Below are 13,684 nucleotides of genomic sequence, written 5' to 3'. Positions count from 1 at the left end.
CAGCTGATATTTAATATGGTGGCATCAAAGGTAACGATTCAGTGCCTTTGATGAAGAAACTGAACAAACACACATCCACTTTCATAACACATTTATTACGATCCAAGCCTCAGTCACTTATTCTACACAAGGCCATAGAGGAGGGTATTGCGTAGTACTGTTTGCTTACAGACAACATCACGAGAAAACATGTTTTCTCTATGACTTGCACCCTGCGCAGTGCCAGCTGTCAGTGACACTGCCAGTGTTACCTCGTGTTCAATATGCCAGACCAGACCAGGACACTGCGAGGTTGAAGTCCTGGGATGAAGCCTTGCTCAACAACCTGCTGCTCTCACTTTTTGCTGGAGTTTACTATCATATATGATACAAGAAAAGCAAGAAATACTCACATTTAAGACTCTGGAACCAGAGAATATCTGGCCATTTCGCTTAAAAAATGATTGAAACAAATATTTTATTGCTGATTAACTTTCTGCCAATTAATTGATTAATTGACCAATCGTTTACTGCTCTACAATGATGCTTGAGTAGTAGGAGAGCAGTATCAGTTTAATCAAACTAATTGTGAAAAACAAACCTGCATATTCTTTAGTTATTTTAGTATAATTTCCAGCCATGACCAAAAATGTACTTGGAAACAGACTAAAATATTAGAAGGGGCTTTCTTTCAATTAAGCATTTTTTTTACCATTATTTTGGGGGAATTTTTTGCCCTTAAGCGGAGATTTTGACAGGAGAGAGATAAAAGGAAATGAGGAATAACGTGCAACAAAAGTCCCCAGCCGGAGTCAAACCACATTTGGCACCACTGTACTAATTTGACATTTTGTGTGAAGATCTTTTTAAAGTCAGAGAAAATTATATCAGCTTGGGGCTTGAGACTTTTTTAATGGATGTCCTATCACAAATATGTACAATTGATTCTGAACTCTGCTGCCCAAGTGCTGACCAGGACCAGAAGCAAAAAAAATACATGTTTCACCTGTTTTAAGGTCCTTCCATTGGTTGCCTGTCAGTTTCTGTATTGATAAAAAATGTATTCATTTATTTTTTTTAAAAAGCACTGCATGGTCCTGCACCAGCCAACTTGTCTGATGCTTCCAGTGTATAAACTAGTACGGCCTCTCAGCTTCTCAGTCTTCAGTTGTGCCAAAGTGCAGACCAAAATCTTTTAGTGAGGCAGCTTTTGGTTTTTATACTGAGCTTTTGTTTTGCAAAGAAAATAAAAAAAATACCTCTTTTGATTAGAATGTTTTACTAACATTATTTATTCTGTTTATTCATTATTTTATTGTATTCATGTTTTAAAATGTTTTATTCGCTCATATATATTATCTTTAATGTTTGATCTTGTTTTTATTTTAATTCATATCATTATTTTTTACATTTTATATTTATTACATTCACCTTTTATTTTAAAAGTTTGTGCACTAATCTCAAATAGTTCCAAATAGTTTTACTGTTCACTTTTGTTCTGTTTTATTATCCTCTTGTGAGTCACCTGTAAAGCACATGAACTGTATGAACCTGTACCAAAGGTGCCATACAAAGTTTCATTGGCTCCTCCAAATTAAATGACAAAATAAATGATGTAACTTGTTTTTTAATTAACCAAGCACCACAGTTATTCTTGGCAGCGGAGTCACTGCAGGAGATGGTTGTGGTGGATAGTGAGCTCATATTCACAGTCTCGACTGTGGTTAAGTGAGACTGCCTTTCTGTAAAAAACGACTGTGGTAATTATGACAGGAGCAAAGGAGGAAGTCAGGTATGTAGCATAAAGAGTCAATTGCTGTGTCCCAATTCCCAATGGTCACACCTGTCGGCGGATGCAGTCTATGAGGGTGTGGCCCTTCGAAGCCATCGTAGACTGTGAGGGCCAAACCGAAACAAGGTGGTCTGGTCATTGGGGGATTTTTGCTTTGCGTCACCAGCTGTGCCTGCCCTTACTGTTGCATTGCAAATGGTGGCTCCTGTTGCCTAGCAAATTTGAAAACACATAACTTTTTTGTGCAAAATCTTGAGGTTTTAAGGCCATTGGTATCAACAGTTTTACTGTTAGCCGTTCAACTGAGCTGAAACCCAATAGTTAACATTTAAAAGTGTAATCCTTGGGCTCTCTGCCGATGTTGTTTCCTGCCATATTATTTTCAATGAACGTGCAATGAATCCTGGGATAGGTTGGGCCATGAAGGATTCACCCGTTGGAGCCTTTGTTGCCTAAGAAACGAAGGTCACATTTCCCGGCCGGTCGTTTCTTTAATCTATGACAATTTTAACCATGTGTTTATTACCTTAACCATGACGACAAAAGTCTGGTACGCCTGCCACGGGTACGCTCTTTTGGGTCGTATCCGAGGGTATCCACTGTGGGTCATATTCAGTCCAGTGCCTGTGCGATAAATATGAAGCAACCAGTTAGCTTAACTTAGCATAAAGACTAGTGGCAAGGGGGAACATCTGGCCTGGCCCTGTTCAAAGGTAACAAGCCTGCCTTCTAGACCTCACTAATCAATACTTTATATCTCATTTGTTTAATCAGAACAAAAACACTGTTAAGTCACTGTGTCCAGCCAAGAAATAGTCCTGCACATAGCTTACGCAAAACTGCAACTTTTTGTTTTTACACTCAAGTTTTGGTTCTTATCAAACAAACAAAAGAGCAGAAAAAAAGCAAAAAAGTGTATTTTCCTCAAATGATGGAATGAAATTGCACCTAGCCTTCTTTTCCAACAGGCTGTGTAACAAATTGACAAAAAGACAAATTGGCACTACACTTCATGTCAGGCATGCTCTGACCCCAGAGAGGTAAAGCAAAGGAACACTGTCTCCATTTGTAGGTGCGTGGGTGGTGTTTTTTTTTCTTTCTTTTCTTACTTTTTTTCTGTTTGGGAGGGTGGGGGCTGATTGATGTGTGTGTTACACCTCACTCACTCCCCAATATACAGCAAACATCAGTTAGAGTTCAAGGTTGTTCTGATGCCACCTGAGAGTCTGTGAATGAGCACTTCTACAGGATAACAACACAGGGCCCCTGCACATGTTATTTAAGTTATGCCAGCTCTGAGGGGGGCGCTGTGTGTGTGTGTGTGTGTGTGTGTGTGTGTGTGTGTGAGCATGAGAGCAGGGAGAGGGGGGCTGTTCACTACAGGTAAACCCATCAACTCCAAAAATATGATATGTTCAAAATAAAATGTATCAAATGATACATTTTACAGCTGTAAGTGTTCCCTGCTCTTAGTTTGGCACGGCTGAAAAAGCTGGAGCAGTTTGGGAAATCCAAATTTGATTTCAGACATTTGAGGACACAGAATGATCTGGAAACATTTGAATTAAATGACGGTTTTCTGAGAACTATTAAAATTTCTGAGGCAGTGATTCAGCAACCTGCCAAACTTAAGCTCGCTTATTGTGTGTTTTAGATGCGTTTAGTGGGGATATATATGTGCAAATGTCAGAAACATTCAAAAATGAGAATTGCATACCCAGTTACCCACCTTCACCCATCCACAAAGAACACACACTCCAAAACACTAGCAGAGCAAACACACGCACACACAGACGCACTAGCACACGCACGCACGCACACACACGCACAAGCTGCAATCTGTCAAATATTTGCCCACGGTGCAGAAGTGTGGCAGTAGTATTTGCTTTGCCAAAGTTTCGGTTCTTCCAATGGCGGGTCGCTCTGAAACACGGTTCAAGCGAACCGCGTCACCTCCGTTGTGGCCTGTGTGTTTATTTATAAAGCGAGGGAGGGGGGATGGAGAGAGAGGCGGGGGGGGGGGGGGGGACTTCCTCGGTCTATCTGCGGTCATACGATCCTGTCAACGTGGATCCATAAATGAATAGTGGGCTCGATGGCCACACCATGCAAGACCTGTCCCTGATTGGTTCGGTGCACAGCAGCAATAAACACTGTTAGGGTATATATAATGCGGCAAGGTGTGAGAGTTCCTAGAAACTAGAAACCCCAGAGATAATAAGGAAGAGCTGCTTTTAACCGTCAGTTTAACATTCGTATTCTGCTTTTTTTTTTTAATTTATTTGTACGGATTTGAGGATGAGGACGCAGATCCAAAAAGTTCCTCAGATAGTTGAGCTGCTGAAGAAGAAGTCTGTAGGGCTGCAGCACTTCAAACCAACATCCTCAGTGTGCGTCCTGGAGGAGAAGGATGCTGTGGAGGCTGCGCCGTGCCCTCACGCTGCCTCCAGAGCGCACAGCCTGGACGCGATCCCGGGACCCACCAACTGGCCGCTGGTCGGCAGTCTGGTTGAACTCCTGCGGAAAGGAGGTCTGACAAGACAACACGAGGCACTGGTACAGTAGCCTATTATTATACACTTCTTCTGTTTGTTTGTTTTTTCTTCTAGCGTAATACAACCTATTTTCCAGTCAATACATCAACAAAAAGAATAAACAAAATGTGTTTCATCTGATTTTTTTTTTTTTTTTTGACAAATTAATGACTACTTAAATTTTGTTTTAGGTTGATTACCACAAGAAATTCGGCAAGATTTTCCGGATGAAGCTGGGCTCTTTTGAGTCGGTGCACATTGGCGCACCTTGCTTGCTTGAGGCGCTCTATAGGAAGGAGGGAAGTTACCCTCAGAGACTGGAGATCAAACCCTGGAAAGCATACAGAGACCTGAGGGACGAGGCGTATGGGCTCCTCATCCTGTAAGTAGGCTGTCGATTCCCGTATTGATACCTGACATAACCATAATCACCAGGACGTAGTTTGAGGTGGAAGTAGGGACACAAATGTTTCATATTGAAGCCCATTGAAGAGGGTGTCCAAACTGTTGATTTGCAGGGAGGGGAAAGACTGGCAGAGAGTGAGGAGCGCTTTTCAGCAGAAACTCATGAAACCGACCGAGGTGGTGAAGCTTGATGGCAAAATAAACGAGGTAAGATTCTTATAATATTTTACATACATTTGATCTTGAGCTTATTGGTGATCGGCGGCTGACACTCTCTGTTTGTAAAAACAGGTGTTGGTGGATTTCGTTGCCAGAATTGGAAATATAAACGCCAATGGGAAGATTGAGGACTTGTACTTCGAGCTGAATAAATGGTCGTTTGAGAGTAAGTTCAGCTGATTTTGCTCGGTTACTCGTCAAAGCTACAACTACAGACGATTTTCTACAACCGATTAATTATTTTCTCAATGATCATTTGGTCATCATGGTTATCACAACTTGCTTAAGTGTCATTTTAAATGTCTTATTTTGTGTGACCCAAAAATCCCAAATTATTTAATTTACCATCACAAACAGACAAACCTGGAGCTATAGTGAATGTTTACTTAAAATATGACTCAAACGATTATCAAAACAGTTGCCACTAATCATTTCAGCTTATCTATCCATTATTTAGCTGTATGCTACAATAACTGCTTTATTATAATATAATATTCTTAAGTGTATAGTTTACACTATATCTATTCTTTATCCACTAATATGTCTATACTAAATTGAAAATGAAATCACTGTCTTCAGATTCTGTTATTGTTAAATGCCTTTCTGAACCGCTCCATACATTTAACTCAGGTTCTGAATCACACTCTTTGCTCTCCTTTGTCGTACAGCCATCTGTCTCGTCCTCTACGACAAGAGATTCGGTCTGCTGCAAGAGAAAGTCAACGAGGAAGCCATGAACTTCATCACAGCTGTGAAAACAGTGAGTACACTTGTTGTTATTCCTCTCACAGTAGCAGCGTGTGCTGTAGGAGAGGACACTGGAGATGATCTGTGAGACACCGAGACTGTAGTTCATCAGGTTCATCTCAAGCCGAGGTCAGCTGAACTGCAGCCGGTGATGCAGCAGTTCAGCGGGATTTACTGGGGCAAACCAATATCATCCACAGTCAGGAGATGATAAGCGAAGGCTCACAAAGGTCTCACGGGGCAGTGGGTTTAAGAAAAAAGCAGAAAGAAAAGATTGAATCAAAGATTTTCCGAGAGGGTGAGGTTGATTACATTTAACTGTTAATCCTTTTTCTCTCTTGTTCTGTATGCTTTGTGTGTCTCTCTCTCTCTAGATGATGAGCACATTTGGCATGATGATGGTCACACCAGTGGAGCTCCACAAGAGCCTCAACACCAAAACATGGCAGGACCACACCGCAGCATGGGACCGCATCTTCAGCACAGGTACAAACAGAGACACAAGTTTATACTACACCACTAAATGACACCAAGGAGTTAAGGATAGAGAAATTACATGGCGTAAGAGTTTAAAGCAAAACATGTTTGATGTTTGATACTGATAACACGTGAACTCCAAAAAAAAATGGTGCGTTACTCATATGGCATTCGGTGATGCCAGGCTGATCTGAGCTCACTTCCAGTCAGACCATAGATAGGAAAGCACAGAGGGCGGGCAGGAGTGAGATTTAAACCAGGTGCTTCAGTGTTTTGTGTACTTGGCACTCTGGGTAGATGTCAGCCAGAGTTGTAGTAAACCGCATGACCTAAGAGGGAGAAATCTGCCAAATATTTGTAGTAGCACGAGGTGGGGGTGAGACATCAAGGGATTAGAAGATGATGCTGGTTGTGCTGTTTACTCGGCTGAAGCTGCTCACAGCCTCTCACAAACATACACACATAAACACACACTTTCCCAACACTTGGTGGCAGAAAGTGCATGTAGAAACTGGGAGTGTGAGGTGAGGTAGTTTTTTTTATAATTTGTTTAGTTTATTTTTAGCTGCAGCATACTGTCAGTCAGTCATTTAGTCAGTTTAGTTCGTTTGAGTGTGTCATGTGATTTATGTGATGCTCAGGCCTTATAAGCTTATGACTCACATAAACAGTCAGAGATCAGACGAGCGCAACTGGGACAGCAGTACCAAAATAGAGAGGCATGAACGGTGACTTACAGTCTCACACGATCCACATCATATGGATAACGTGTCATGTAAGGACAAACACTAGACCTACACTTTTAACAGCAGAAATTTAATTTCACACAATGTGAATACCTCAGGAACACCTCGAGGGAATGTCTCTGAACTTGGCAGACGTTCACTTAGACTCAAAGATGAACTGATTACAATTTGGTGGACAAAGGTCAAAGGTTATAGGTCAGGGTGACTAATTATGACAAAATATAATACCTAGAAAAAGGAGCAGTGATCATTACTTGAAAGTAGACAAGAGGAACAAAACTGATACACACCGAATACTGCATAGACGGTTGAGTAGCATAGAACTTAATATGAATGACTTTTGTAAAGATGTCCATAAAGATGATTTATTAATTTTAGTAATGGAAGTAATATTTAGTCTACGTTATGTAAACAGAACTAATATGACACAAATTACCATGTACCAAACCTGTGACTTCGGTTAAAGGAAATCAGTATGTTTACATCTTTACTGCTTTGTGGTCCCTCAGCCAAAGTCTACATCGACAAGAAGTTGAAGAGGAACGCAGTCAGAGCTCCTGATGATTTGATCGGTGACATCTTACACCACAGCTGCCTTTCAAAAAAGGAACTGTACGCAGCCATCACAGAACTGCAGATCGGAGGAGTAGAGACGGTAAGTGATATTTTGTACCACAAAGTAATATGTTTCATTCAAAGCCATAGTTCCACATTTATGGAAAATTGGCTTATTTACCTTTAATGCCGTTCTCTTATCTGTTCATTCAATATGATGCTATAGCCAGAAGCCAGTTAGCTTAGCATAAAACAGCTAGCCTGGCTCTGTCCAAATAGTTAACTAATTATTTCTTAGTTGTTTAATCTGTACAAACAACGAAAAGTTAAAATGTGAGGTTTATTAGAAAGCTTTAACTTTGGACAGAGCTAAGCTAGCCGTTTCCCCTCCTTTGCAGTCTTTATGCTAAGCTAAGCTAACAGCTGCGGACTGTTATACTTAACGGAGTGGTATCAATCTTGTCATCTAACTTTTGGCAAGAAAGCAATATTTCCCCAAAATGTCAAACTCTTGTTTTAAAGTTATTTCTGCCTATTCCAACTTTAGATTTAATGCTCTCAAAGAAAAATGACATGATCACATAGCTGAAGCGCACCACCTCTCAGCTCTGAACACGAGTTAACCTTTTAAATGTTTTACCTTTCGCCTATTTTCCTTCAAGTGGGGAAAGAAAAAAAACTTTTCAACCTCTAAAACAAACAGGTGTCGAAAGTTACAGTGTTTCAGAAGTGGAAAATTAATGTGGTGTGGATGTAACTGAGGAGCCTTTGAGGAACCCCAAACATTCCTCAGCTCCTTTTCAGGACCCCACTGAGGAATGTACTTAGAGTAGCTGCCTCACTAAGTGACATTTCCTCTCTGCCTCCTTCTCTCTCTCTCTCTCTCTCTCTCTGTTTATGTTTCTCAGACCGCGAACAGTATGCTGTGGGCTATTTTCAACCTGTCACGTAACCCTGGCGCCCAGAGGAAGCTGCTGGAGGAGATTAGAGAGGTGGTGCCTCCTGACCAGGACCCCTGTGGAGAGCACATCAAGAGCATGCCCTACCTCAAGGCCTGCCTCAAAGAGTCTATGAGGTACAGTACAACAGAGTCATGATTGAAAAACAAAACAGCTACGGAGAGCTCCTGGCTACTACTACAGGGGGTGGGGGTTCACGTCGCAGGTAACACATGGGCTGTATGCAGCCTAAAAGGAATACCTGCAGACACTACTCAGGGCCACATAAAAGTTTGGGCCGACTTATTATTATTATTATTATTATTATTATTATTATTATTATTATTTAGAATTACTCAATTAACAATACATAAGCATTTCCTTGGTATACAACCATTATTATGAAAAGTAGAATAATCAATTTTGCCTAAGGCCCATTTTTTTTATTTGCTAGATTGTTTTCATGTATATAAATACAGGAAATGAACAGCAAATATATACAGCGCATGATCAAGTTAAAGATGCTCGTAGCTGTACATGACATGACACATAACATCTACTGACAAATTGAATTTATGTAAACAGTCAGCAGCTTCAAATCAGACTCAGTGGCTGCATCACGATTTCACCCAGTACCACGGAGATTAAGAGGGAAAACTGACACACATGACTGACTCAAAAACAAGCTTCATGAGATATGGTGGCATGACCAGCAACAACCAGTGGTCCCAGCTTAAAATGTACTTTGTGGTCACGTTCGGATCACTTCCTACCCCCTATACAGTCTGCTCTCTCTCTTCTTCTTGTGCAATCACACGTTGTCTAACATGTTATTTAAGGTTAATGCCATAACCACATCATCCAGGGAATGTATTTGACCTCCGACTGGAGATTATATCTCACTTCATCTTGCGCTGTGAAAAACACTGGAATGTGTTTAGCTCCCACTAAACAGCTTAAACATGTGTGTCATGCCATACTATAGCTTCACCGAGTCCATATTCACATGTGCTTTTTTCATATTTTTACAGGTTATCGCCATCAGTTCCCTTCACCAGCAGGACCCTGGACAAAGACACTGTGTTGGGAGATTATGCCATTCCCAAAGGAGTAAGTGGCTTAGTTCTTGGTTACCACACAACTGACACGAGCAGATTACTTTCTTGTATTAAATTACATTTTACTGATTGAAGACTGTTGAAGACTGTTACTGATTCAATTTTTCTTTCCTCCATTTACAGACTGTTTTAATGATAAACACCCATGCACTGGGCTCCAATGAGGAGTACTTCGACGATGGGAAGCAGTTCAAGCCTGAGCGCTGGCTGCGAGAGAATAGCACCATCAACCCCTTTGCCCACGTTCCCTTCGGCATCGGAAAGAGGATGTGCATCGGCCGGCGACTGGCAGAGCTGCAGCTGCAGCTGGCCATGTGCTGGGTAAGATAAGACGAGTTCAGTTCAGCTGTTTATAGACACAGTCAAATGGGACTCCGTTTTTTTTTTTTTTATCTCATGAGAATCTTGAAAAGTGAATCAATATAATCAGTACACTTCTGCTTCTCTTGCAGTTGGTCAGAGACTATGAGATTGTGGCAACAGACAATGAGCCACTCGATGTGATCCACTCAGGACTGCTGGTTCCCAACAGAGAACTGCCGGTCGCCTTCATCAGGAGATGAGGTAAGAGGAAAGGTTGGATCTCCAGTAAGCAAACGGCTCAAAGCCAAGAAAAAATCTGACCAGTTTTGTGCTAAGCTACACTTACTGGCTGCTAGCTGTATATCATACAGACATGAGACAAAATGTTGAGCTATTCCCTTGAGTCTGATATTTCTTTCTTAGGTTTACTCTAAAGTTCAATCACTCACTGTAACTACAGACACTGTACATTCACACTAATTAATTATTTCTTCTTTCCCTGCCCTCTCAGGCTCCATATTCAACTCTTCTGGACATAGTGACAGAAAGATGATACCTCTGTTTCCATGGCCCTGATGGTCCAGTGACTCCCTGTATTGCTGCTGTGTAAATAGAAGAAAAAGACAAAACAATGATTATACATGTAATCGTACCATAAATACCTCAAACTTATTTAAAACTATTACTTATGACTGTTAATGACTGACCAAAATACCAGTTGTTATGTACAAATTGAATGTTGTACCAAGGCAGCTGTCCTCAAATCTTTATGTAATGTCCTCATCTCAGACATGTGTATGTAGATGTCAAACTGTTCATGCTTTTCCTTGTTTAATAACTTATGCACACACACACACACACACGCACACATACACACACACACACACACACACACACACACACACACACACACACATATATATATATATATATATATATATATATATAGGTCACGCATATGTTTGTTTTTCATTGTGTATATAAAGTGCCATTATAATATTGTAATAATGTACATTGTTTTATGTAGAGACATATTTTATTCACTGAAATAAATACATTAACAAATGTATTAAAGACACACAGCCTGTGTTTATTTTTCAAACTGGGTGCATTGCTAAGTCTTGGTATTAAAGTCTTTGGGTGATTTGAGCTTTCCGTGGAGTTTTTACAGCTCAAGAAATGGAGCTAAATAAATATTGAAAAGCTTAGTTTAGCACGTAAACAAGCTGCTTTATTTAGAATTTGGCTAAATACTGGATTCAGATCATTATACGTTGATTCAAGCTTCAGGCTTAATAGTCTTTCTTCTCAGACTGTTTAATTTGAGGGATTTTAAAGGCCTGAAAAATATCCAGTATTTGACAAGAAACAAGACTAACAGACTGCAGGCACAGTAGTGGCTCAGTGAGGCTCTACTTATTGTGAGCATGTTAGCATTTACATCAAGGCACAGCAATGCCTTGAGGTAAATGCTAACATGCTCACAATAACAGTGCTATCATACTGATGTAAAACAGGTATAATGACCATGTTCACCATCTCAGTTTAGTCCATTGGAAAACTAATATGTGCTAATTAGCATTAAACACAAGCTACAGTAGAGGCTGAGGGGAATGTCTTTATTTTTGCAGGTCTTGACTGTCTACTGACATCTCACAACCCTTTGACTTGATTATGGCGCAAGAGGAAAGTTTAAGGGGTTCGCCAGAGTCCATAGGTTTTATTATCTGGGAACCTTGAATGTCTAAAAATATATATTTATTCAATCCATCCAGTAGTTAAGATAATTCTATGTGAATCAAAGTGGTGGACTGACTGACCAACAGAGAACTATAGGGAACTATAAATATAATCCCTTTAATCATCTCCATTAAAAACTTGCCATCCTATCGAGACTATTTGTGTCTATAAATCTAATTTTCTTAAAACAGGTAAAAAAAAAATTCCAGTTCTCCAAGATAAGCAACAAAAGTCTATTCGAGAGGCGCATTGCAAGTCCTTTTCCTTTTTATTAAAATGCTGAGATGTAAGTGGTATCATGAAGTGTTGAGGTGCAGTCTGAGCAGGTGGGTCCTCAGCCTGTGGTGGTTTATTTACACAGGAAACAAGAATAAATATTGTCAATGCAGCCACTTTCACTTATTTTAAGAACAGAAGACGTTAAGGACTGATTTTTGCAGCGATCTTCTGACTCCAGATAGGCTGGAAACCACAAGTGTAGGTGATGAATTACCTGCAACCTGCAGCATATTTTGATCTATCAGGTGGAAACACTGGAACTCTAGTTACTGAAAAGCAGAGACATTATGTTTCATTAATGCACATGGAAAATATGTGAATAGATCAGGCTGTTTTTGTTTCTATTTAAAGCAAGTGGCTGCACAAATGAGTGCGTGAATTGCATAAGCCAAGTATATTTATAGACACAACTGCTAATGAGAACAAAGTTGAGTTTCCTGTCAACAGTGAAGCATCTGTACTTATATTGGAACTGAAGATCAGACTCATGACCCCGGGTTAACAAGATCACTTCTCGAAAAGCTGAGCTACACTGTAGAGCCACTGTGTAGTTTCTCACTGTGACGTTCAATCAGTATGATCAAGGGGAAAAGATAAGAGAGAAAGGATATGGTATCTTGATAAGAGACAGCTACATATGACTCACAGTGTGGTGGTTACAAAGTGTAACTATGTAAATGTTTTGGTAATGAAATCTGCAGTCAACACACGCAACATATTCATATCTGATGAATGCAAATAAGAAATACAGAGATAGTGTTCATGGACACAAGTAAAAAAAAAAACAGCCTCTGTAACACTGTATTTAGTTATAAACCTTATCTAATCTTTCACCTTTGATTCATATTCAGTATGTGTTAATAATAATGTGTAAATAAAAAGTGACCAATTATTTCAACCTAATCCTACAATCTTAAAATCATGTTACACAATGTAATTTTCTACTGTTACTGTATGTTGAGATTAATGGGATTGGTTTGGTTAAGAAAGTGATTTATGAAGTGAGGAGCTTGTACTTAGAGCCTAATATATTTGGATGAAAATTATACCCAAAATAAACCCTAAAGAAGGAAGCAGGAATAGAAACAGAAAGGAAGATTGTGAAAGCAAGTAGTCAGTGAATTTCAGCATCCAAACAACTCTCTCTGCTCCTGTATAATTCCATTCATATGGAAACTCCTTGAATCCTCAAAGTAAAGGCTGGTAATTATTTGTTCATCATTCAGGTATTATGGGAGGCTTTGCTCCTCATATAATCTGAATTGTATGTTTGTTTGTAGACAAATTTTATGTTTTGCAGGTTTAGTTCACCTGTTATATTCTGATTTAAGTCTCAAGGTCTCTAGCTTAGCCTACAACCACAGAATGGTTCCCAACCGTTTTTGACTTGTGTCTCCTTATTAAAAAAAAAAATCTGCACCACGCTGGGGCCCTTTCTCACATTATTAGTTGTCACCAGAGATTGATGATTTTCCCCTCAAACTTCTCACATGGTTTCGTTTAAATAACTCTTAGGAGGTAAAGAGGTAAAACTCTTTGATGTTTCACAAAAACTGTTAAGATTTGTGAATAGTCGAATAAAAAGATTTGTGCAGATTTGTGAAGCAGAAGTATTTTCTTCCATGTGCCATTATTATTATAGCATGACCCATTACATTTACCTTGTGACTTAAATACCAAACAGTGTACTTTTCGTTGCTGATAATATGTCTATACTTTTACATATATCTGTACTTTTACTTCAGTACAATTTAAATGCAGGACTTTTTCCTATAATTAAATAAATTTACTCAGCGGTTCTTTTTCTTTTATTTAAATAAAGCAACTGACAACTTATCCCACCACTGCTCAG

The 13,684-nt window shown here is 39.7% G+C and overlaps 1 protein-coding gene across 1 annotated transcript; it reads left to right on the top strand.

Annotated features, from left to right (window-relative positions):
- The first annotated feature begins 3,876 nt into the window (after positions 1–3,876).
- Positions 3,877–10,957, top strand: LOC130185632 (1,25-dihydroxyvitamin D(3) 24-hydroxylase, mitochondrial). The gene is made up of 12 exons (XM_056402201.1): positions 3,877–4,327; positions 4,497–4,687; positions 4,824–4,917; positions 5,002–5,095; positions 5,598–5,689; positions 6,051–6,162; positions 7,409–7,554; positions 8,363–8,529; positions 9,424–9,502; positions 9,634–9,831; positions 9,963–10,074; positions 10,325–10,957. Exons 1-11 carry the CDS (start codon positions 4,070–4,072, stop codon positions 10,071–10,073), a joined length of 1,542 nt encoding a protein of 513 aa, XP_056258176.1. The 5' UTR covers positions 3,877–4,069; the 3' UTR covers position 10,074; positions 10,325–10,957.
- Positions 10,958–13,684: the final 2,727 nt, after the last annotated feature.

Source organism: Seriola aureovittata, chromosome 2 (genome assembly GCF_021018895.1).
Source record: "Seriola aureovittata isolate HTS-2021-v1 ecotype China chromosome 2, ASM2101889v1, whole genome shotgun sequence".
NCBI classification, from domain to species: domain Eukaryota; kingdom Metazoa; phylum Chordata; class Actinopteri; order Carangiformes; family Carangidae; genus Seriola; species Seriola aureovittata.
Note: the sequence above shows the minus strand (reverse complement) of the source record. Positions and strands in the feature narration are given on the sequence as shown.